At 51.5% G+C, this 25,698-nt stretch overlaps 1 protein-coding gene across 5 annotated transcripts; it reads right to left on the bottom strand.

Annotated features, from left to right (window-relative positions):
- Nucleotides 1–481: 481 nt before the first annotated feature.
- LOC138831489 (ovarian cancer G-protein coupled receptor 1) lies at nucleotides 482–25,698 on the bottom strand. 5 transcript variants are annotated; one of them, XM_070028555.1, is made up of 3 exons: nucleotides 25,468–25,698; nucleotides 7,304–7,409; nucleotides 482–3,890 (listed from the first exon to the last, which is right to left on the bottom strand). In XM_070028555.1, the coding sequence occupies exon 3, from the start codon at nucleotides 3,796–3,798 to the stop codon at nucleotides 2,689–2,691; it is 1,110 nt and encodes a 369-aa protein (XP_069884656.1). In that variant the 5' UTR covers nucleotides 3,799–3,890; nucleotides 7,304–7,409; nucleotides 25,468–25,698; the 3' UTR covers nucleotides 482–2,688. The 5 variants fall into 5 exon arrangements, with proteins under 5 accessions (XP_069884656.1, XP_069884655.1, XP_069884658.1 ...); XM_070028554.1 differs by lacking the exon at nucleotides 7,304–7,409; XM_070028557.1 differs by lacking the exons at nucleotides 7,304–7,409; nucleotides 25,468–25,698 and adding an exon at nucleotides 21,155–21,208.

Genomic DNA, 25,698 nt, shown 5'->3' with positions numbered 1-25,698 from the left:
GCCTAATGAGCCTGGTCAGCAAATGTGGGCCTCCCCAAGTAAAATGCAACCGTTGAGGAAATCGCCAAAGGGATGAGTGCAGCTGGCCCTTCTGCTTTGAGACTCTTCTTCCTGAGGAAGAGATGGTCTGACTGAGCTAGGCTTCATTGTGAAGAGCAGCTTCGGAGCAGGTACGGTGGGTCATGAGGCCAAAAACAGGGTGGATTTCTCCAAACTGTAAGATAGAACTTGACCCTCCAAAGGGAGGCAGCCAAGGAAAATCTCAGAATGGTTTATCTCAAGAAGGAAGAGACAACCCCCTCTTCTTTAAGGTCTCTGTCTTTCTTGACCAATTACTGGGTAATCCAGGTCAGATTCTCTGATTACTCAGAAATTTCTGATGTTAATTCCTGCTTCCTGCACCTTCCTAACACCTTAGGTACACACATCCACCTGGTTTTGGAAGACACCCTCCCCCAATAAGGACTAAACAGACTCCTGCTATGAGTGGTTACTTTGCTTTATTTGCAGACAGGTTTGCCACATAAACCCATTGCACAGTCCATCACTTGTAGACTCGGTGTAAAAGAGAGGACAATACAAAAATACAACTCTTGATAACAAGTGGAGCTGTTCTTAGCTCATCCCAGCCCGTGCCAGTGAGAATGCCAATGTTTAGGTCAAAATAGGGGGGAAAGCTATGGAGCGAAGGGACACAAAAGACTCAGCCAATATCAGCGCACTAGTAAGCTGGCAGGCTGAAGCTGAGTGAATTCTTCCTGGTTCTGCAACTATTTCTGCCACCTTCAGACATACTCATTTCCTCCTCAAGAAAGAGGAAGAGGAAGTCCTAGATTATCAGAGACCTTCCAGAGAGAGCTGGAGCCCTCCACAGTCAAAGTCAAGTAGAACCCTAGGATCCCAGAAGCCATCCTTCCCTGCAGCTCATCCACCCTTGGCCTCTGATAGAAGGGGTAAGAGACACAGAGTGTAGGATCGATGGTTTGGAGGTTGAAGAAGAGAGAGAAGAGAGATTGAGTATAGGATTCTGCCTGTTCACTCTCTCAAGTTAACAGAGTTCAGAAATATCCTACTGCTGCAAACTTCTCCCTGCCCCTGAACTCCTCCTGGGCTACGGCCTATCTAGCCTCTTACTTTGGAAGGATTTAAATCTTGGGGGTTTTGAGAGCATGCTGTGGGAAGTCAGAGCCTGCTCTAGTCCCGTCTGAAGGGCTGGTGTTTCTGTGAAGGAGGCAGGTCTCTCAGAGCAGCCAGCAGCTCTTCTGCCCTTGCCATGTCCACCAGGGCAGAGCTGGGCATGACACCTGGCAAAGGCCAAGTCTCTGGGTTTTGACCAGTCAAATGAGATTGAAGGACCTCATTCCTCCCCCCGCCCCGCCCCAGCACCACAATCTGTGCTCTCTAGAGATCTTTGAGGGGTAGCACTCACAAAGCAAGAAGATTTGCTGTGAATCTGATCAGAGGAAATATCTGTGTGCTTGAGCTGGGGCCAGACACAAACCTTCAAGAGAGATGAGCTCTGTCCTCAGCCCTCTGTGATGGAAGGAAAGCATGACATATGGCCCAAGGGCCGCTGCCCTCTCCAGATGGGTGAAGTGGGGCATCTCACAGAGGAGCAGGGACAGAGAACAAAGGCAAAGTGAGCTCCAGGCCACCTCCTCTCCTGTCCACGTGAGCTATTGGATCCACACTGGATCTTTATCCTGGGCCTGCTGCCTGAGACCTTGAGAGCACTTGGTGTGGTTGGTTAGAGCTGAGGATTCTGGGAGCGGGTCACATTCCTCTCTTGATAACTGCTGGGCACTCCATAGTATGTGTGGCAGGGGATGGGGAGTATGGACCCTACCAGCAGTAACAGAATCTCAGTGTCTTGGCCCTCATCTGGCGGGGAGACCTGACATTGAGATCTCTCTCCTTCTGCACACCGGGCTCTCCTGTCTGCCATTCTGGGAACGTGATGGAAGAAAAGCTCATTGGGAGGAAATCTTGCCAAGACCTTCAAGAAGGACATCCTGGCTTCAAGTCCTAGTGGCTACATTTGATACTTTTATTTTGAAGGACCTTTGGCAGCTCCCTGGGGAGGCCTGGGGTTCACTTGCCATCAGCCTTTGGACCTGGGGCAGGGGTGGGAGGGGGGTTCTGTTCCACCCTTCCCATAAACATAGGATGCAGTTGCTGCCGGGCTCTCTGCCGCTGTCCCTGCCCCCATTCCATGTCTACTGTTCCTTCTCCCCTTCCATCTGTTCAGTCTCCCCTTCCTTCCCCATGATACAGCGGGTGTCAAAGGTGACAGCACAACTTTGTGCGTCACGGAGTATGGCAGGCACATGGACAAGTCTCACCGCTGACCCTAGTGGCGCCCTGGTCCCCACCCGACCACATCTGCTCTTTGCAAACCTCCTGCCAGTGCCAGGCCGCTGTCTCCCCATCCCGAGCAGCCCCAGCAGCGGGAAGACACACCAGGGTTGACTGAGCTCATCTCCCCCAATCAGCGGCGCCCCTGGACCCCTGCAAGCTAGAACTGCCCTCCAGGGATCAGAGAGGCCTGGCGGTGGCCCGGTCATCCATCCCTCCCTCCCTCCAGCAGAAAAAAAGGGGTGCAGCTGCCACACAAGTTCAGGGACCACCCAGCCTCTGGGCTAAATCAAGGCTCAGGCCTCACCTAAGCCCACACACGGGTGACTGAGGCTAGACCAACCCACCCGGAGGGGACCCGATCACGGCAGGCACCACTCCGGGCGAGGCAGGGGTCTGGAGCGTGGAATGGAGCTTCGTTAACAATCCAGGCTCCCCACTGTGGGCCTCACTTTTTCCAGAGGCCTCAGGAGCCCCCAGTGGGTAGGCCTCCCTGGCCCTGCGGGTCCTAGAGCAGGTAAAGAAAGCCAGGCAGGCTCCCCGGAGGCGGGCCAGGTCCCTGTGGGTAGTCTCGCTGACGAAGCAGTACAACACGGGGTCGGCGACACAGTTGAAGCTGGTGAGGAGGAGGGAGAAATGGTAGGCGTTGAAGATGCCCTTGGCGAACTCACAGCTGGCCTCCCAGAGGCTGCGCACCAGCAGCAGCACGTGGTAGGGCAGGAAGCAGGCCAGGAAGATGACCACGGTGCTCAGGACCAGCCGCTGGATCTGGTCCTTGCGGCTCTTCTGCGTGCCGTGGCTGCGCCGCACTGCCCGCAGGATGCCCTGGTAGGAGGCCAGCAGGAGGCAGATGGGGAAAAGGAAGCCCACCAGGAAGCGGTAGTAGTTGATGCTGCGCTGCCACGCCTGGATGGGGTAATGCTCGAAGCACACGCGGTGCCGGTCCTCGTCCTCGATCACTTCCTTGTGCATGAGGAAGTAGATGCTGGTCAGCAGTTCCTTGACCCAGATGGCCACGCTCACACCAACCGCTGCCTTCAGGGTCCGGAACTGATGGAAGCGGAAGGGATGGGCCACGGCCAGGTAGCGGTCGATGGAGATGCAGCAGAGGAAGCCCACGCTGATGTAGATGTTCTCATAGAGGAGGATGCCGCACACCTGGCAGGACAGGTCGCCGTGGGACCAGTTGTCATGCTGCAGCACGTACTGCAGCCAGAAGGGGAGCGAGCAGATGTAGAAGAGATCAGCCATGGTGAGGTTACACAGGTACACGCCCAGCTCGTTCCGGGCCTTGATCTGCAGGTAGCCGAAGTAGAGAGACAGGCAGTTGGCCGGAAAGCCCACCACCAGCACCGTGACATAGACCACGGGGGCCAGCGTCTGGTGAATGGTGTGGTCAATGGCACAGGTCAGCGAGGAGTTATCTGTGGTGATGTTCCCCATCTTTGGACCGAAAGGGCCTTTACCCTTCACAGGCTCAGGGACTTTTCTCCACCGCCATCTTGTTTAGAGAAGGTGGCTCAAGCTGTGAGCCCCTGGAAGTAAATTAAAGGTGAGAAAGGCTTAGAAGAATCATAGCTAACATGTATACAGTGCCTGCTGTGTATCAGACACTACTGTACATGCCGTATTTGTTTGCTCATTTACTTATTTTGCTAGTTCCCAGGCTTGAACTCAGGACCTGGGTGCTATCCCTGAGCCTTTTTGTGCTCAAGGCTAGGGCTCTTCCACTTGAGCCACAGCACCACTTTTAGCTTTTTCTGAGTAATTTATTGGAGATAAGAATCTCACAGACTTTCCTGCCTGGGTTGTCTTTGAACTATGATCGTTAGATCTAGCTCCCCGAGTAGCTAGGGTTATAGGTGTGAGTCATCGACACCCAGCTTTTTTTCTCCTTTTTTCTTTTTGTCAGTTACAGGGCTTGAACTCAGGGTGTGGGTGCTGTCCCTGAGTTCTTTTGCTCAAGGCTAGCACTCTACCACTTTGAGCCACTGTACCACTTTCAGTTTTCTAACAGTTAATTGGAGATAAGAGTCTCATGGACCTTCCTGCCTGGGCTGGCTTTAAACCACAAGCCTCAGATCTCAACCTCCTAAGACGTGAGGATTACAAAATAGTCCCTGGCTATGTACTGTATTCTATTCAACTTATGTACCAGCCAGCCAACTCTAATCCAAGGAGAATAGCTGAACAGACCATGTACCAAGACACTGAGACACGGTCTATGGCTTTCCTTCCCTCTCTCTGGCTTCCCTTATTTTTCCCCTGATCTTTGTCTTCCAGATGTGTTGGTGGGGAAAAGAAGACCGTAGATAGGAGGGGTGCGAGCCCATTCTGAGCTCTGCTCTGCAGGGGAGTCTCAAAGCCAAGGTCAGTTCCAACCCTTACACAGTAAGGGCCCTCTACCCTTGCCTACAGCAATCAGCAACCCGTTTCCTGCTCACTCCTGGGGCTTTGCTACGCGCAACACAGCTCTTGCCAGGGCCTCTCCAGACAGCAGCAGAAGCAACCTTGTAGCATCCTATTGTGCAAGAAATAAAAGTGGAGCTTCCTGAAGGGCCTTACCTAGACTCCTGGATTTCCCATCAGCAGTCCCTACCCATTCTCTCCTTCATGGAGCTTAAGGAAGGTTCTGGACCAGGAGCCAAAAGACAAAGAGTTCCAGGCCAGTGGAACAGGAGTTTCACCCCAGCATCAACTGTATCCTACACTTCTAGGAAGGGAAGGGTTGAACAACTACTACCAGGTGTGCAAGTCACTTAGCCCATTTCCTCACCTGGAAAAAAGATAAAAGCAGCTACTCAGGGGGGCCGTCTGCACAGGACCACATATAACAACTGCTGTCAGGAGGCACAGCGTTGATTTGCCAAGGGAGTGCAAGATTGTCATGTTACTCAGATCAGTGAAAAGTTCACATGGTTGGGAATTTAATGTAGAGGATTCCAGACACACAAGCAAGTGTGACTGACACCCAATATAATGTTGCATTGTGAATTAACAGGTCAAAATAATAAAGGCTAGAACTGCTCTTCTAGTTTTGATTCAGCATTTCTCTCTCAAACAAACAAAAACCCTCACTAGATCTAAAACTATATTTGATTTTTCTCCTTTTCTTCCTTCTTTACAGTACCATTATGTAGACGAGGTTAGCCTCCAACCCACATCCTCTGGCCTTAGCCTCCCAAGTGCTAGGATTATAGGCGTGTACTATGTACTATACAGGCTAAATCAACATATCCCTATTGAGAGTGTAGCAGATTCTCAGTGAATGGGGGGGAGGGTCTAAATTAAGTGACTTTGTGTGGTCTACGTGTCAATTCTCAAGTATCGTAAGACCACAGGACTCCAACTCCTTACAGCTCTCTGAGAAGCTAAGTCCTCCTCTTCTTTCTCTTCCTCCTCCTCTTCCTCGTCCTCCTCCTTCCTTTCTCTTTCCCTCTACCACCACCCCAGCTCTACCTTCCTTAAGACCACCAGATGAGAAGCTGCCCCAGCACGCTACAAAGGCTCTCAGGTAAGTCCAGCCCCAAAGTTTCAGTCCTGCGGTCCAAGAAGGATCAACATGAGGAATTTCTCTAAAATCACATTCAATACTGTAAATACCCAAGTACATTCATCCCCTCCATAGTCATTTCTGTTTGCTGCAGTTCACTGTGGTTACAAAGAAAATGGATGAGTCTAACACAGTAAGATATGTTCAACTTAGGAGGCTTAAGACAGAAGGACAGAGAAAAGGCCAGCCCAGGCTCACATAGTGAGTCCCTGTCTCAAAAACAAACAAAAAAGGGGGCTGGGAAGGTGGCTCAGTGCTAGTAATGCTTGCCTCACATGCATGAGGCCCTGGGTTTGAGTCCTCAGCACCACATAAACAAAAGAAGCCAAAAGTGGTGTTGTGGCTCGAGAGCGTGAGCCTTGAGCTGAAGAGCGCAGGGACAGCGCCCAGGCCCAGAATTCCGGTCCCACAACTGACAAAAAATAATAATAATAATAATAGGACCATGGCTTTCCTAAATGTTTATAAAATACACAAGAAACAGGTCCTATGCAACGCTACCCTCTTTCACTTAGTCTCCAGCCTCCTGTCGCTGCCTCTAAAATCAATCCTCCTCTTCTACTCTAGCTCTTTCCACCATAATGCCCCACCAAACTCTGTCCCCCCAATGTACTACCCCCTTCCCCCAGCTCCACCCGACCTTCCATTCTAGATCTCTTTTCCACCTCAGCTCTGCCCCACCCTGCCCATCCCAGCTACCCCCCTTCCCACCTCAGGCCCCCTGATTATCACCCATGGGGCAGCCATGGCAGTTCTTCCAAAATGCAGACCAGATTCTCTTCCTTGCTTCATGCCCACCGAGGTAGACTCTTTCACACTTAAACTGCAACCCTCAGGGAGGCCTGCGAGGCCTGTACGTGTGCGCGTGCATGTGATCTGGTTCCAGTTCTCTGATCTTACCTGCCTCCCCCACACCACAGCCACAGGAGCAGCTTCCTGTGTGGAACCTCGATGTCACACCTCAGACCCGAGGAGGCCTTGATTCAGCTCCTACTGCTTCCTGAGTTCTCCTCCTGCCCTGCCCCACCCACCCCATAGCATCTGCTCCTTCTTTATCAGATCTCATCCAAGGAGTGCAGCCCGCCCGTCCGTGGGCTCCACAGGCTCCTCGGCTCAGCTTCTTGTGCATTTCTTTGTCTCCCACGAGAACGTAAATCCCAACTTGCACACTTGACCAGTGCTGGGTCTTTAGCAGCTTGAACTGCCTGGAGATTCTTAATTAAATAGGTGAACACCACTTCCTTTATTTCAGGTCAGGAAACTGGTTCAAAGGGAAAGTGACTTGCCCAAAGCCAATAGAAAGAAGGAAGAATCAGCTAGAATCTGGGACTCTGTTTCATGTCCCTCCTCCCTCCCCCCCCCTCCCATCAACCAAGGTCCCCACCCAAAGCTCACCTCTCCAACCCCTGAGTTCCTAGAAGCCATGAATTCCCAGTGGAATCAGCTCCCACGTCCGGTCCAGGGCACTGGCCCGACCCAGCAGGGAGGATTGCTTCTTATCCTTTTAATTGTGATAAAAAATATATATATATACACAAGACAAAACATAACCACCTAAACCACTTTAGATCTACAGCGAGGTGGCAGTAAGTACTTTCCCACCTTCTAACCATCACCCCTCCCATCTCCCGAACGCTGCTCATTATTGCAACAGTAAAACTCTGAATCCATTCAAGATGAGATCCCTCAGCCCCATTCTACTTCCTGTCTTTATGATTTTGACTATGCTGGGCACCTTCTGTAAGTGGCATCAGACAGTATGAAGTCCTATTGTGTCTGGCTGTTTCATTTAGTACAATGTCTTCAAGATTCACCCAGCCTGGAATGTGTCAGAATTGCCTTTTTTTTGCTGGTCGTGGGGCCTGAACTCTGGGCCTGGGTGCTGTCCCTTAGCGCTTCAGCTCAAGGCTAGTGCTCTACCACTTAAGCCACAGTGCCACTTCCAGCTTTTTTCTGCTTATGTGGTGCTGAGGAATGGAACCCAGGGCCTCATGCATGCAAGGCAAGCGCTCTACCACTGAGCCACCTTCCCAGCCCCAGAATTGCCTTTTTAAGGCTGAGTAAAATGTAACTTACTCATGCACCTTTGGTTTAGCCATCTGGACATTTGGGTTGTTTCCATCTTCAGCCACTGAGAATAATACTGTAATAAACATACAGGTACCAAGATCTGTCAAGCTCCTGCTTTCAAGTCTTATGGATATTGTATCTCCATATCCAGAACTGGAATAGCTGGATCATAAGATAATTCTATGGTCATTGTTTGGGAAGTGCCAGGGTATTTTTCCAGAGCAGCTCAGTGCACAGGTGTTTTTAGATTGTCCATTTGCTTTCACACTTACATGCTTTGGTGGTGAGAAAAAAGGAAGAAGGATCAGCCGAAGCCTGGGATCACCCACCCACCACCCCAAAAAAAAACAAAAACTACTGCCCACAGTCCACTAAATCACCATCCTCCTGCTAGCTTCCTATCCCTGACTCCCAAACCCACACTGGAACCCAGTGCCTCATCAGAATTCCTTATGAGGAAGTGGACAGCAGCACAGGTTCTAGAGTGGCCCCCAGGCACAACCAGTTAGGACTGGTTCTCCGCAGGTTAGATAAAATCTACCTGCAGGAAGGTACAATTCACTCATCAGCACAGGCCCCAGGACACCAACAAAATAGGGCAAAGGAAGCCACCAAGAAGGCATGTCCTGTCAGGTCTTGGAACTTCCCTGACTAGTCACAGGCCCCAAGTCTGTTGTTTACTAGTGATGAGTGTACAGACAGACCAAAGTGTGGGCTGGGGCAGGGCCACGGTGTGTAGCTTCCTCTTTCCTAGGCCAGCAGTAAGCCAATTCTGGCCACTACTGTCAGAAATATTCAAGCTTACAGGGCCAAAAGGAAACACAGAGAACAAAGAAAGCATTTTCTATATTCATTTTGGAAAAAAAAAAATCACTTCTTGGATGGGGGGGGAGGGGGGGGAAAACACCAGAATCCCCTGGAGATTAGTTAAGACAAACCCTCCAGGGTTTCCAGGAAGGAGGGATTCAAGATTTTTTTGCATTTTAAGCATATCCCAAGTGCTACAGATGCTGTTGGGCCACGGACCACACTGAGCAGCGAGCTACCATGACAGTCTACGAGGACTGAGATTCTGCTTCTGACACACTTTCTGCAGGAATTCCCCTGATAGGGGAGCAGAGGTGGCTGGAAGGGGAACTTAAGACCCAGCCAGACCTGTGGGCAGAACTGGAACAAAGGCCCAGGATATCCCCTAACTAATTTAGCTTCTCAAGAAGGAATAGGGGGCTGGGAAGGTGGCTCAGTGGTAGAGTGCTTGCCTTGCATGCATGAGGCCCTGGGTTTGATTTCTCAGTACCACATAAACAGAAAAAGCCAGAAGTGGCGCTGTGGCTCAAGTAGTAGAGCGCTAGCCTTGAGCTCAAGAGCTGAAGTACAACACCCTGGCCCACCACCGACAACAACAACAACAACAAAAGAAGTAATAGGGACCCTGTCTCAGTGCCTACCACTTAGATTCGAATAATATTTTCTAGTTTCCAGAACATTCTACTGACTCCTGCCTTTGTAGGCCACCTTCACAACAGTTCTGTTATTGTCCCCATTTTAGAGGCAAGAAAACTGAGGTCCAGAGATGAAGCACTTGCCCCTCCATCCAGTGCTCCCAGATTTCACAGATCGAGTATATGTAGAGTATGTGCAGTGTTTGTGGTGCCAGGTTATGTAGGACTTAGATATAAACAAGAAAGAGCTCCCACGATCTGGTAACCTCCAAGATTAGAAGACAAACCCCACATGCATGGATTGAGGCTGGGTCCGATGGTTTCTGTGGACATTGCTCTAGTACACATTCAGGTTTCACTCTCTGTGGGATGGAATCTCCTCCATGGCTCCAACCCCATCACACTCTGATGACTTTCCCCAGGCTGAAGTTTACATAAGCAACTGCTAGCTTCTCACAGGGCATGCTTATTGGGGCCCATGCCAGCCCATTGTTTTCTCCACTAATCTGTCCTTGGAGAGGATGTCTTCATCCTTAATGGCTCTTGTTGGATGTCTGGCTTTGGTTTCCTCCTCCATCCCCATTTATAGCATTTACTTTCACGATGCTTAAGTAAATTAGGAAGCTCTACCATTTTCTACCTGTGTATTTGCCATCCCCTCCTCCTCTTCAGCTCTCTCAACAGAACTCCAGATTGGCTTGATAAAGACTTTATTCACATTTACTCAGTGCAACAACTTCCTATTGGACTTTGTGGTTCCATCTTACCATCCCAAAGTCATCCTAACTAAGACATAGCCTGATTCCAGGCTTCTTCAATCATCCACCTGCCCATCCATCCATCCACCCATCTATCCACTCTTTCATCCATCCATCTATCCACCTGTCCGTTCGTCTTCCCATGCACTCATCCATCCACTCAACCTCCTACTCACTGATCCGTCCAAGAATTCCCTCATAGAACAAAATGTTCATTGAATTCCTACATGACAGCATTACACCACAGCACTGGACCCTAGAGTTGATTTGCTTTTGGCTTTATGAGACAGAGGAAGATAAATGAAGCAAACTCATAAGAACACAGTTCTTTATGAGAATTCATTCACGGTATTCTAACCCAGTTACATTAAGATCAAGAAAAGGAAGGGTTACCCCAGTAAAGGGGAGTTTGTGTCTGTGGAAAATGTCTGCATCACATCAAATGCAAGAGGGAGAAAATGAGTGTCTTTGAGGAACAGAAAATAGCTTGGCACAACAGGGTGGAGGTGAGTGGTGGGCAGGGCCGCAGTAGAGACAGGAAGCTGTAGCAGATGACAACTAACTAGGAGGGACGTAGGGAACAATTGGGGAAAATCTGAGAATTCCTCAGTACATAGTTTTTAAGAATAACTGGGTGAGTATGTGCGTTTGTATAGACAGTATGTGCATGTGTGTGGATAGGTGGATGGCTAGACTAATGGGTGGATAGTTTGATGGATGAGTTGATGCGTGGGTGGACAGATGGATGAATCCACGGATAGTGAAATGAACAGAAGTGAGTGAGTAGCTAGATAGATGGTGGTGGGTTTTAAGGCTGGGTACCGGAACAGTGGTGTCATTACCAGGAACCAGAAGGTGAGGAGGCGATTCTCCTGTCTGCTTAGGCTGCCTGGGCTGGACAGAAGGTCTTGTCTTTTCCCTCAGGTCTTTCACAGCCAGCTCTTCCTTCTACCACTTCCTGAGGAAAAGCCCCCTTGGATGGAAACTCTACCATGCCAGGAGTGTCCTTTCTCTACCTGGTCTCTGGAGCACTGTGATCCTCAAAAAGCAAAGGCTATCTTGGATGCAGAAGAGTTCTGCAGAAGGTTAACACATGGATGGGATAGAAAAACTCAGCCACGTCTGCTGAGAGCTCGCTGGCTTCCCGTGCATTCCTGTACATTCATTCTTTCCATGTTATATTATGGGAGGTCAGCTCCCACTGTACAGATGAAGAAACTGAGGCTCAGAGAGATGAGCCACCCTGCTGGAGCTTCCACAGTCAGGATGTTGCAGGCCAGGTTGAAACTTTTAACTGTCTCACACTTTCCTTTATTCCTCACTGGGAATGTTTATCAAGATGGCCACTGAGCAACTCACTGAGTTGCTGAGCCACCGGGCTCACGTGAGCTCCAGGCCTCACAGATGCCACCTCTAGGGCCAGTGAACTAAGTCTTGGGTACCATCTGTACCCAGATTACGAGGCCAACTACTTCTTCAACACCCATAAGGAACAAAATCCTACTGTGTGCCCAGTCCTCGGTCTCTCGGGGTGGAGGAGGGCTGCAAAAAAGAATCGAAACACTTTGTCATCCAGCTAAGAGAAGGTGGAAAAATTACATACAAAGTAATGCAACAGCTAGAGACAGAGCTTAGATAAATGCTAATTGGATCAAGGTCTCCAAGGACTATAATGACTAGGAGGAAGCCCCAACAGGAAGGAAATGCCTTTGACATGATCAAGAAGCCTCACAGAGGCTCCAGGTGGGAGGTAGAGCAGACTGAGAGCTGAAATTCAGCTGCACCAGAACAGAAAGGAATCCCATCGGCGCCCATTCTTCAGCGTGGTACACTTGGCACACACAGTTACTTGTGGTGCCAGGGACTACTCATGCAGCCCCAGCCCACAGGGCTGGGATGCGGTGGGGGAGTTCCTGCAGACCTGATTTCCCTTCCCTGAGCTCGCCAGCCTACCACACGCGTTACCCGGGCTGTTTCTATTCCTAAAAGGGTGTATTTTGGAAGCTGTTTCTCTCTGAGGAAGGTGCAGAAATCAGACTGCACTTTTTCCTTGGTTCCCAATTGCTCCAAAATCATCTCCCTCCCACAGTGACCAGAGCGATAGGACCTCATGTCTAAAGCCCTTGTGAGGGTTTTGAAGTTCAGTCCCTGTGATGCAGGCAGGTGGAACAGACATTTACCAACCCATTTCATAGCTCCTGAATCTCCATGAAGCTGAACCAGCAGCTCAAGTTCACACAGTAAGTCAGGATTCTAGATCCGAATCTAGAACCCAGGCACCCAGGAATAAACTCGATCCCTGCAAGCTTTCATGTCTATAAACCAAAGCAAGAAATACCTTTCACACTGTGATCTAGCACACACAGACATCTAACACGCCTGCCTATGTACAGAGAAACACAAATTTCCCCGAACAAAACTTACCCTACCATTTGCCAGGCCCGCTGATTATTTTCTCTTCCAATTCATTTTCTTAAATGCAGATGGTGAGCTACTAAATGAATTTCCTGACTCACGAATGGGTCAGTTTGGAGGCGGGGATGGTTGGCATGAACTGGCTTCTCCCTGGGATCTCTGCAGCCAGGCAAGGAGGCAGAGCAGGGCAGCGAAATCCCTGCAGCTTCTAGAATTGGGACTGACAGAGTTCTCTCAGGGAATATCTGGCTTGAGTCCGCTCTGCCTGCCTGTCTGGCTAGGCTCTGCCCTCAAACTTCAAAACAGCTACGCTCCTGCAGTGGCTGGGCTGAGCCCTGGAGATCCTGCAGCCAGCACAGCTCTCCCTTCTGAGATCCGCCCCCCCCCGCCCCCCCCCCCCCCCCCCCGCAGACAATCTCCCAGCTCCATCTAGAAAGCTCCCCAGTTAGAGGCTGCCCATTCCTGAGCTGAGGCAGAATCATGTGAACTCCAATCTGGTGTCAGGCTGGGCGGTGGCTGAGGAACCACATGCCCACAGTTGGATGAGGGGGGTCGGAATTCCCCAAGTTTGGGAGCAGCCCTGCTGGGAATACAAGGGTCTGATCTGGAATGGGTATCCTGGGGTGGGGGTAGGGGAGCATGCAGGGGGAGTGGGGTGTCCTAGTTCTACCCATGTCTGGATATCAGGAGAGACAGGATATTGAGTCCCTGGCCTGGGTCCTCCCTGGAGGAGAGGCCCACACCCAGCTAAGCTGAGTCCCGCGTGGTCACTGCTGTCCTGCAGACACCAGCAAGGACAAAGGAGCAACGGGTGAGGACAAGGGTAAAACCCATTGTTTGCGCATCCACTCCCAGGCTCTTACCCCACAACCAACAGCTGGGTAAGTGGGTGTCAGTGATGGCCCCTGTGTGTGTCAGAAATATGAATGGCCAGGCCCCACCCCAGGCCTGCTTCTCTGTTTTCCCTAGCTCTCTAGACACAGGTGCAGCTGGGAAGTACTGCTGTGGATGGTGGACAGCACAACAGAATGCAGCGATAGGGTTAAAGCTCTGGGCTTTAAGGGGAGATGCTGGGATTTGAACCCAGGACTGTTAAACTCTGAACACAAGTCTATACACCAGTCCTCTTGCTACTGTAACAAATGCTGCCTAAGGAGTGGCTTATAGCAACCCCACTTTCTTACGGTTCTCCATGTGAAAAGTCTTGGGCCCATCTAACTTGTGAGCGGGAAGAACAGAGTATCAGTGTGGGAAACTGGTCCAGAGCAGGGGCCAACCACAAACCTCAGGCTCACATGTGCACTGGTTAACCCTACCACCACCACGGCCCACTTTCTGCATGGGAGAATGCAAAAGACCACAATGCCAGCCCTCCCTGTGCAGGTGGGGGCTCCGGGCCAGGGCCTGACAGCTCAAGGATGATGGAACCGTGGCTGACGTCAGGAGCCTGGTTCTCTTGGCTGAACAACCTCCCTTCAAGGTCGGCTGTTGGGGAGAATATCACAGACTATAACTGGGAGCCAAACAGCACAGGGGCGCAGTGAGCAGGAGTTCTCCCCACGCCATCAGGTGTTCTGTGGGGTGGACAGTCCCACAGGACACTGGGGTGTGAACCCTCCAGACCCTCGCCTTCTACCCCAGTAAGAACCACTGGTGTCATTTGACTACTCCCTCCCCCAGCACTCCCAGGGGTCCTCCTTCCCTCCCCACTAGGCCTCCGGGATGCAGGTAGAGGGGACCTAGGACTCCCTGAATGCCCAAGCAGAGCCCATGCCACATTCTAGGAATTTTGTTTTCAATCCAAAACAGGAAGGGAAGATCGGAAGTAGTAATGACACCTTGTGGCGTCTTGGTGGCCCGATAACCTCCATCCCTCCCACAAACAAATCCAGAAAGAGAACTAAGTAGTGATCCTGTACTAAGCCCTGCCGCCCAGTCTGTGATGGGCTAGGGCCCCTCCCAAGACCTCCAGCACGTGACAGGCATCTTATGGTCACTTGGAGACCAGCGCAGGGTACAGGGCCTGGGGAGAGGTTCTAGTCCAGACCTGGAGTTTGAATCCCAGGACTGCCATTTTCCATGGCCTTGAGAATCATATACCCTGCTGACCGATGGAATTCTAAGAATCCAAGGAGATGGCACTTTTGTAGGTCCTGGAAAAGACTTAGTGAGGTGATAATGGTGGTGGTGGTAGCACTAGCCCCCTACCTAGAAGGGTCTGACTTATTACCGTAGAGATGGTGGAGGATGGCCAGGCTGACCTGGAAAGTTGGTAAGGGAGTACCTCCTTCTCCGTGGGGATGCAAGGCACTCAAATTATTCCATTGATTTGAGGCTAGGCCAAACATAAGTAATGCTTACAATTAGTCCCCAGCAAGTTCACTGCAGGAGCCTTTTCTGTCTGGGTCCCCAGATGCACATCACAGTGGAGGTGCTGCTGTCCAGGTCACCTGGAAAACTGGCCGTGCTGTATCATTGCAGGTTCAAAAGGAACCAGGTCTGAATTAAGAGTAGCTCTGCTGCCAACTACAAGGACCAATAGGAGGAAGAGCAGAGCCCTTCCCAAAGTGCTACGGTAACCAATGCTGCTTGTAGTGGTTTATAGCAACCCAACTTTCTTAAGGTTCTGAATGTGAAAAGTCTGCGGCAGATCTAACTGGGCTAAAATTGACCTGTGAGCAGGGTTGGTTTTCCTCTGGAGGCTCTAGCGGAAAACCCATTTCTTTGCCTGGTAGCTTCTAGAGGTTTCTAGCGCTCGTTGGCTGGGGCTATCCTTCTGGCAATGGTGGACAGAGCCTGCCCCACACCCCCTTGCTGTCTGCCATTCCTGACGGCACTTTTTCTCCTCTGACTCTCCTGCCTCCTTCTTCCTGCTCCAGGACCCTTGTGATAAACTGACTCTGCAGAGGTGACATGTTTTCCCTTTTAGTTTTAATTTTGTTGTGCATTGTGGGGCTTGAACTCAGGGCCTGGGCACTGTCCCTGAGCCTCTTTGTGCTCAAGGCTAGTGCTCTACCACTTGAGTCACAATACCACTTCCAGTTTTTGAGTGGTCAATAGTAGATAAAATCTCACAGGGACTTTTCTGCCTGGGCTGGCTTTGAGCTGCAATCCTCAGATCTCAGCCTCTTGAGTAGTGAGGCGTGAACCGTTAGCGCCTAGCTTATCCCTTTATTTTAAGATTGGGTGATGAACCCCCTTCTTTCCATCAGCTGCCTAACTTAATTCCCCCACTGCCATACATATAGGGCAGCCCGGTCCACCACAGGTGGTAGGCAGAGCTGGTGTCTCTGGTTGCGAGAAGGAAAATTGATGTATGGACCTTGCCCTCCACTCTCACCTCAATCAGGACGAGGTGTAGAGCAAAGAAATCACAGCCACGTGGACCAGGCAGTCAAGTATTCTGTGGGCAGGCGTGCTAGAGCCCCTGGGCGGTGTGGGCTTTGTGCTGTCCTGAAAGCAGAGTGTGGGCAGCAGCAGCAGGATAGAAAGTAGGGGAGGGGGAGCCCCTGAGCCCTTGACACCTCTGCTATGTGGCTACTTCCTGGCCTCTGCTCTTCTTGCCCAAATGTGCCTCAATCACCACTTCCATCTCCTTTCTCCCAGTCTTCAAATCCAAATCCCACCCGTCACTGCCTCCAAAGTTCTTCAAAGTACTACTTCTCAGCCAAGCCTGGAGACACCTGTACCGGTATACCCTGGGTGCCGAGTAAATGCCGACTCCCAGGCCTTTGCCTATATCCGCCAACTCAGAACATCGTAAGGATGAAGTCCAGGGGCTGCATTTTCAACATTTCCCCCAGAGGTTCTGATACACCAAATCACTATAGCCCAGCTCCTCCACTGCCAGCTCTGTGCAGCCCTCCCTGATGCCGGGAGGAGACACCTACCTCCTCTCCATGCCCACAGCATTGACTCCATCCTCCTCTGGATGGCCTAGGAGTTCTGGACAACAGGTGTGTGCTGAGGGAGAGGACGTAGAGTGTGCCCCTTTGGGCTCTGAGCCACCAGGCGTGAGGCGTGGCACTTTCCACTCGCCACCTCACTGCAGATGGGTGTGATCAGCCCAGCTTTGCCACCAAAGAGAGACATAGGGCCACAGACAACAAGCAAATGGTGGCTGCGGATTCAAGATGAAGCCTGAGTCTGGTGTAACTCATGTGCATCACGATTTGTAAGCACCCACCCCCCTCACTTTGGGAAGGAGGACCTGGATCTCTTTTGTGCTGTTGGGGTTGAGGAAGGTATAGCATACACACCAACTGTGTCAAGCATTTGAATCAATGAGTGACTCTGAATTCACTCCTTCCTGCAGCCTTCCTGGAAAGCTGGTGTGGCTGACGCTGAGATTAGAAGCCAACACATTCAGGGGAGACAGGAAATGGATGAAACAACAGGAGGACAGTGGGTTTGACTCAAAGGTAAGTGGGTGGCTGGCCCTGCAGTAAAACACATCACCACAGAAACCTGCTGCCCAGCCGAGAGACTCGCAGCCAGGAGAGTCTGAGATCAGAGCTACCCCAGGCATCCTCCTTGTTTGACCACAGAGCATGTACCACTGGTTGTCATGGCAACCAGTTGGCCAGGCCTACTTCCTCCCCCCACCTCCTGCCTCCCCACCCACAGTGCTACAGCCTACCAATTAATAACCTAATAACTTATGGCAACAGTCACTCAGACACCCAGACAGCAGCCTTCTGGAAAGCAAACAGACTTCTCCAGGGAATTGAAAGCCACAAACATGCTCAGTGCACTTGACCCTTAGCCACCTAAATCCAGACTACTCTCTCCCTGGCTTTTCCCTCTTGTTTTAAAGGCATAGGTCTGGGCACTGGTGGCTCACACCTATAATCCCAGCTACTTGAGAGGCTGAGATCTGAGGAGTATGGTTCAAGGCCGGACGGGGCAAGAAAGTCTGTGAGACTTTCTTACAACCATTAACCAGTGGAACTGTGGCTCAAAGTGGTAGAGCGCTAGCCTTGAGTAAAAAAGCTCAGTGACAGTGAGTTCAAGCCCTGAATTCAAGCCCCACAACTGACAAAAAAAAAAAAAAAGGCATAGAATTGGCAAAGATAGGGACTGAAGCTTCAGTGGTTCCCAGGAAACAGATACATAGCATGTAGGACGCTGCTCCCTGGACCCTGAATTAGGATCAGAGACACTGGTTCTATGGTAAGGCCCCTGACCAGGACATCTATATCTCTGCTGGTCCTCTTCTGGGAGAAACCCTTCATCTTTGCAAAAGAGGAATTGATTCATGGCACCCAAAAACAAAAAGGATTTTGTTTTGGTCGGTCATGGAGCTTGAACTTTGGGCTTGGGTGATATCCCTGCACTCTTCAGTTCAAGGCAAGCGCTCTACCACTTGAGCCACAGGGCCACTTCTGGTTTTCTAGTGGTTTATTGGAGATGAGTCTCACAGACGTTCCTGCCTTGGCTGGCTTTGAACTGCGATCCTCAGATCTCAGACTCCTAAGTAGCTAGGATTACAGGCATGAGCCACCGGCGCCCAGCTAAGAAAGAATTTTTTTAAAAAGGAAAAGTTGCAAATTATGACAGAGCCAAGATAGTTGCAAGCTATTTTGATATTCACCTCACTGAAAACTGGGGTGGGTGTGTCTAAATCCTCTCCCCTCTCCTCTTGAATCTATAACAGCTTGACCAAGAGAATAATCTAGAAGCAATACAGTTCTAGTTTCTGAGTCCAGGCTTGAAAGAACTGACAGGTGTGACTTCCTGTCTCTGGGGATGAGGGTTACTCTTGAAACTAAGTTTCAGACTGTGAGGAAGCCCAGCAAAACCAAGACCCCAGCTGGCAGGCACAGCTACGCTGCTAGCTACTAGACGGGCCAATCTCCTGCCATACAAGTGAGTGATCATGGAGGAGACTCCCCTAGCCCCAGCGACCCACCTAGCTGATACTGCCAAGAACAGAGGTCATCCAGCCCAATCCCTGCCCAAGTCATGGACTTGTGAGTACAATAAATGTGCTTTATTTTAAGCTAATATCTTTTTAAATGGTTTGTTCTGCAGCAATAGATAACTTGGCTGTAAATATTATCCTTCCCACCCCAATCACTTTAGGGCCTGTCATATGTTGGTTTTATTGGTAAGGTTATTTGATTCTAATTTGATAATAGTGGAGATTATTTCCATTTCTCCATTAGATCTGAAGGCTCAGAAAGTTTAAGTATGTCAAGGCTGAAACAAGACTTCTAAAGCTAAATTTCTCCCCTGCTCACCACCCTCCTCATTGTGCTAATATATGGCGGTATATGCCTTCTGATTCTGTTTCCGGTCAGATGAGCCTTCTCTCCCTGTTAAATGTGTGCTCTGCCTAGAAGGTGCAGCACCATAGTTAAGTGAAGAACTCCGGGTCTGACATCTAGGGCAGAGCTGACATCTTAGGGCATGACCAGGCTTTCAAAGTCAGAACTTGAGCTGTAAGATCCCATCCCCACCCTACAAAGAGCGCTTCTGTTAGTACCATTGGGAGGTAGAGCATAGAAGGTTAAAAAGAAGTGATTGGGGGGAGGGGGAGATGGGAAGGGATGGGAAGGGGAAACAAAGGAGGAGGCAACAATGCTTGATAAGAAATGTACTCATTATCTTGCCCATGTAATTGTAACCCCTCTGTACTGTATTTTCACAACAACAAAAAAGAAAGAAAAAAAAAGTGATTTGGCTGGGCACCTGTAGCTCACACCTGTAATCCCAACTATTCAGGAGGAGGCTGAGATCTGAATATCATCGTTCAAAGCCAGCCTGGGCAGGAAAGTCTGTGAGACTCTTATCTCCAATTAACTCCCCAAAAAGCCTTAAGTGGAGCTGTGACTTAAGTGGTGGATTGTGATCCTTGAGCAAAAGCTCAGGGACAAAGCCTAGACCCTGAGTTCAAGCCCAGGACTGACTGACACACACACACACACACACACACACACACACACACACACACACACACACACACACACACACACACACACACACACACACACACAGAGGTGATTTGGGTGGGGTTGTAGTTCAGTGATACAGCAGGAATTTAGAGTGCATGAGGGAAGGAAGGGAAAGGAAAAAAAAGAAAGGAAACAGAAATAAGGGAAGGGAGGGAGGGAGGGATGGAGGGAGGGAGGGAAGGAGGGAGGGAGGCAGGAAGGAAGGAGGGAGGGAAGGAGGGAAGGAGGGAGGGAGGGAGGAAGGAAGGAAGGAAGGGAGGGAGGGAGGGATGGAGGGAGGGAGGGAAGGAGGGAGGGAGGCAGGAAGGAAGGAGGGAGGGAAGGAGGGAAGGAAGGGAGGGAGGGAGGGAGGGAGGGAGGAAGGGAGGGAGGGAGGGAGGGAGGAAGGGAGGGAGGAGGGAGGGAAGGAGGGAAGGAGGAAGGACAGGAAGAGAGACTCTGGAAGAAGGAAGGAAGGGAGAGCAGGAGGGAGGGCAGTGGTGTGCTAAGGTACTAGATGTAAGAGGTGGGTCTGCAGGCAGGCCATGCATTTGGAGCTGGGCTGTCCACTGAAAACAGTTGACATCAGTAGGGTAGTTCTCTCTTCCTGGGCTCACCCTCTCCCTCTTCCTTTTGGAAGCTTCCCAGTGTGCTGGGGGTTGGGGGGAGGGATGAAGCCCGTCTTCCCAGACTGTGTCCTGTCAAGCCGCTCTGGGCTGCACAGGCAGTGGACACCCGCTGCCGGCTGGCCTGGCCTGGCTGTGCGGAGGGGCCCCTTCCTCCGCACCCACACAGCCTCCCGCCGCTGTCAATCTCAGCCAGCTTGGCTCCTGGCTCCTGGCCCCAGGCGGGCGCTGACCGCAGTCCCTGCCGTCCAGCCCGAGCGCGGCCTGGCCACCGCGTTCTTCCTTGGCAGGGCCAAGAGTTGGGGACCTTGCCAGCCCGACCTGGCGATGCTGGCCTGCGGAACACTCGGGGGAGGGGGTGCGGGGGGCCCAGCCCCAGGCCCTAGGACCCCGGTGCCCTTGGCAAGAGGGGTCACCCCCCTCCGCTGGCCTAGGGAGGGGGAGGAGGGCCAGGGGCTCTGGGGAGGGAAGGGTTAGCTGTCTCACACTTCTGGGGGGGGGGGTAGGGGGGTAATTACCAGGTGGCCACGGTGCCAGCCAGCGGGGGTGGCTGCTAAACCCAGCAGCGGCCACAGGCGGAGACACCGGACGCGCCGGTGCTGGGGGACAGACACGGGGCTGGGGGTGGGGGGGGCGGGGTGGTGATCTCCACCGCTCCCCCTGCCTTCTGTCTGCCGGGCACGCGCACGCGCATGCACCTCTGCCTGCCCGCCGGCGCGCGCACAGCCTCTGCCTGCCAAGCACGCGCACGCGCCTCTGCCCGCCGGGCGCGCGCGCACAGCCTCTGCCTGCCAAGCACGCGCACGCACCTCTGCCTGCCCGGCGCGCGCACCCCGCCTCCGCTGAGCGCGCACCCGGGCTGCTCCCGCACCTCCAGCACTCCCGCGCGCCCCGCTCCCGGACGGCCCCCCCAGGGCCCCCACACCGTCTTCCCGCCCTAGAGCACCGGGAACCCAGGATCACCTCGAGAGGAAGCCGCCTGGCCCTCGGGGTCGCCTACCTGCGCGGTGACCGTCCGGTCCCGTCCGGAAGCCCAGTGCTCGCGCCCTCTCTTTCTGGCGTGGCCTGGGGACTCCAGGAGGTCCCCGCCTCCCGCGGGAGCTAGCCGGCCGGCCGCGCTGCTGCGCCCGACCCTCCTGCTCCCACCTCCCGTCAGGCACACTCAGACCTGCCGTCCACGCCCAGCCTTGCGCGCTGACCGCAGCCCACAGGCCAGGCGCCTGCCGGGGAGGCCGCGAGCGCGCGCCCGGCCCCAGATGCAGCCCCGCCGCCTGCGCCCCGTCCCGCCCTGGGGACAGGTCCGCGCGCCATGCGGGCCCAGATGCAGAAGGACCCCGGCCTTCTCCAGCCGCTGGGGGAAGAGGGGGGGGGAGGTTCCCTCGCAGCCAGGGAGAAGCTGGGAGCAGAGTATACAGAGTCGTCTCTCTGAATTCACCTCCATGTCCCCAGCTCAGGCACATCCGTAAATGGGGTCCCATGCCATGCTTTGGGGCTCCCTTTACCAACCGTGAGCTTAGTCCTAGCCTAGCAGGGCCCTGCCGTGGCCCTGATGCGCTCAGAGCAGGAACGCATCTGCAGCCAGTGGCCCCAGACCACGGAGGAATGACTTCCTGATAAAAATGAAGGAAACTGGAGTGCCTTCTTCTCCACAAGCTTCCAGAGAATCCTAAGAACCAGCCAGAGTTTGCATTTATTGAGCACTGACTGTATGCCCAACACTAAGCACTTCAATGCCTTAACAACCTTGATCCTCAAGCTCTCTGTAAAATACCTATCACTCCTATTCCCATTCTACAGGTAGAGGAATAGAGCCCAGAGAGGTCGAGTAACTGGACCAAGGTCACACAAGTATGGGATGAAGGAACTGAGATTCAAATTCAGCAGCCTTCTGCTCCAAACCACTTGCTTCCTGTCCCTTGCCACCCTTACCTGTTCACCAGCAGCTTCTGCTCCTCCACAACAACCTACCTTGTCTCCTGTGACCCTCTCCCCTCTAAAGCCCGCCTGTGGCATTTCCTAAGCTCTCATCCTGGTTTGAACACTCCCAAGTTACCTGTCCTATGGAACCTTGGAGGTTGTCACAGGCCATGGTCGCCGAGCCCCCACTCTATTCCCTGAGCACCCCTGACCCATTCTTTGCCCAGCCTGCTGGGGCCTTGCCCTGTGCCCTGCTCCAAGTAGGGCTATCCCCCATTCCTATTTGTGAACTGAGTATGCACTCAGCATCTCGGGAGCATGCAGAAGCGTGTGTGGCTGCCCTCAGGATCGATGGCTGGGGGTAGAGAGGCAGACAGACCGAAATGCAGGCTGGAAGGGAGAGGGAGAGACAGCAGTCAGTCCTCTTACCTGCCAGTGCTCTGGGTGGCTCAGCACCTCGAGGTGAGTCCCTGAGTGGGAATGGACAGGACGGAAGACAGCAGGAGAGACACAGGGAGCAAGAGGAGGCCTTGGATACAGAATCGGGGGGAGGAAGGGAGCTTTCCTCCCAACAGGCGCTCCCAGTGGCTGGGTCTGCTTCCTCTGCTCCTCCTTGTAGTATCTTCCCAAATGGAAGTTTTCTGAATTAACTATTCATGCCTGAAAATGTACATCAGCTCTTTTGAAAAATAGTCACACTGCAAGTAGTTTTGGCTGTGAAATCCAGAGTGAGTTTGGGTTCCAGCTTCGCTCTTTACCAGCACGGAGACTGTGGGTGAGTCTCTTAGCCTGTTTGTGCCAATTCCTTGATGGGGAAATGGGGACAGTACTTGCAAAGGGAACAAGATGATCCCAGGAGTGACATCTCTGCTCAATGCCTAGAGCCCAGGAGTTCCGAGGATGGGGCTGTTTTATATACTGCAGACACTTCTTACCTGTTCATGCTAGAAGCGTGGCTTCTAGCTACTGCCTTTCACTGTCTAAATATTCCTAAGACATGTTCCCCTTTTTTAGCATGTAACTTTATTGGTATTATTAAGGTCTTGTATAGAGCTGGTACTGTTTTCACAGTTCAGGTAATGAGTACAGTTCTTTTTTCCTTTGCTTTCCCTCAGCTCCCCCTGCCCCGACCCTGCCTACATGTTGCACAGTTTATTTCTTCCTACTGTCTCCTGAATAGCATGACTGTCTTTGTTCACCCTTCCTCTCTCTCTTTCTGTGCCCCCCCCTTTGCCCACCTTAAAAACAGAAAAAATCCAAAGACAAAAACAAATACCACCACCACCACCAACAGCAACAATAACAACAACAACAAAAAAGACATTTCCTGGAATTGGTGTTGATAAATAGTATTTTAAGTGTTTGGCGGAGTTACACCTTTGGGTTTTGCCCCTAAGAGTACCCTCCTTTTATCTCATTGTGTGTGTGTATGAATGCATGACATATGTGGAAGCCAGATAAAAAATACAACTGCAGGGGCTGGGAAGGTGGCTCAGTGGTAGAGCACTTGCCTTGCATGCCTGAGGCCCTGGGTTCGATTCCTCAGCACCACATAAGCAAAAAGAAAAAAAAGCCAGAAGTGGCGCTGTGGCTCAAGTGATAGAGCTCTAGCCTTGAGCTGAAGAGCTCAGGGACAGCACTCAGGCCCAGAGTTCAGGCCCACGACCAACAAAATTAAAATAAAGAAAAATAAAACAAATTTTTTAAAAAAGGTGGGTTTGGAAAGATCATCACACCACTGGCCTGCCATTTTTCTCGAGCTTGCCTGTGACACTTGGTGTCAAGATGTTCTTTAGTGGTGGTAATGGTGGTAACACAGAATGTGTTCTTTTGTAAATGAAGCCAGGCAACATCCTTACAAAGAACATACAACACCTGGTGCCGGTGGCTCACGCCTGTAATCCTCACTACTCAGGAGATTGAGATCTAAGGATCACAGTTCAAAGCCAGCCCGGGCAAGATAAAAGTCCTTGAGACTCTTCAATAAACTCCACAGAAAAAGCCAGAAGTGGTGTTGTGACTAAAGTGGTAGCACTAGCCTTGAACACAAAGAGGCTCAGGGACAGAGCCCAGGCCCCGAGTTCAAGCACTGGGACTGGCAAAACAAAATAAAAAACACAAAACTTACAGGAAGATGGTATTATGTTTCAGAGCCTTCCTGGGCCTAGAGAATGCTCTAGGAATTACACTCTCAGAATGCTGATTTGAAATACTGCACTACTGTCTTTCTTGCCCATGGAAGTCCACTTCCCATGAGGACTTCCTTTCCAGTCTCCTATGGGAGTGTTTTCTGTTGTTGTTGTTGTTGTTGCTGTTGTTGTTGTTGTTGTTTTTAATGTCTTGGTATTCTGTCTTTAGACAATGCCTCCATGCTGAGCCTTTTGGATGACTAGTGCATGGTATTTTCCCAATGCTAAACTCAGGGTGACTCCTTGCAGGTGTCCAGAAAAATGGCAGACAAGGGACTGTGTGGAGAGGGCTGGGTGGCCTCCACAATCTGTCCTTATCTAACCTCTAGCCTCTACTCTAAGGATTGTGTCCTGGCTCAGGAGAGTTTATCCTCTGTGTCACGGTGGCTTCAGGTTGGCTATGACCCTTTGTGGAAGGCGGCTGCACCCATTGGAATCCCTCTCTGGCTTCTTCCTGTGAACCTAAGCAGATCCTCAGCTCCCCAGAGAGGCCAGTCCCAGGGGGCCGCCACCCATGACAGACCCCTTAGCCCAGCCCCTCAGTTCCCTGCATCCTACCCACAGGTCTCTGATGACACAGAGGCTGATGCGTCACAGGCAAACTCACACTAATGGAGTTATGAATACACACAGCTTATCTACTTAAAAAAAATTACTGTTTTCCCAGTTCACTCTTCCAGCGAGCACAGTCCGCCTGGCCTCAGAGGAAAGCTCTGTTCAACCTCTAAAGAATAGGAAGAAAGGCTGCTTCCTTCCCAGCCTCCAGCCCGGCCCAAGGCTCCTCGTCCACCTGCCCTGCTTCCTATCACCCAGGGCAGCGCCCCCAGCCATTCAAGCAGGTGTTCAACTTGCCTTCTGAGAAAGACTTGCCTTTGCTCTAGTTCATGCAGCTAGAGGCTGGTGGGTCTGAGAACAATTATCTCTAGCATTGACCACACACCAGCAGTCTGGGGCCTGAGCTGATTAATCATATTCCTGATGATCCTCTTCCTGAGTTGAAATCAGGTAACTTGAGGGGATGGGTAGGGGTGGGAGAGATGGAAAATAATGGAAAGAGTAACATTGATCAAGGTGCCTTGTACTCATAAATTGATATGCTGAATTGAGACCCCTTTGTACAACCACTTAAAGATAATAATAATAATGCTAATAATAACAATAAACTTGTTTCTGTTCCTACTCAGATCATCAAGGCTCTCAGACCTACCATGACTAAGGGAGACACCAGAAGGCAGGAAACCTTGAAGCCAGAGAGGAGTCAGCGCCGGTCCATGTGAAATGTCAGCATGTACATCTGGAGGGCTGAGATCCACGTCAAATCCTAGGCTAGTCTTGGAACACCAGAAAGAAGCTTTCAAGTTAGGTTCTCTCAGGCTGTTTGTTTGGAAGGGCCAAGTGCAGGGAACTTTAGCATCTAAGTACCTAAGTTTGCATCTCA

This window comes from Dipodomys merriami, unplaced genomic scaffold (genome assembly GCF_024711535.1).
Source record: "Dipodomys merriami isolate MVZ:Mamm:240054 unplaced genomic scaffold, mDipMer1.0.p SCAF_198, whole genome shotgun sequence".
NCBI classification, from domain to species: Eukaryota; Metazoa; Chordata; class Mammalia; order Rodentia; family Heteromyidae; genus Dipodomys; species Dipodomys merriami.
The sequence above is the reverse complement of the archived record's forward strand: the minus strand, read 5'-3'. Positions and strand labels throughout refer to the sequence as shown.

Excerpts from the sequence above, each read along its gene's own strand:
- LOC138831489 (XM_070028555.1), bottom strand. The coding sequence starts at position 3,798 with ATGGGGAACATCACCACAGATAACTCCTCGCTGACCTGTGCCATTGAC.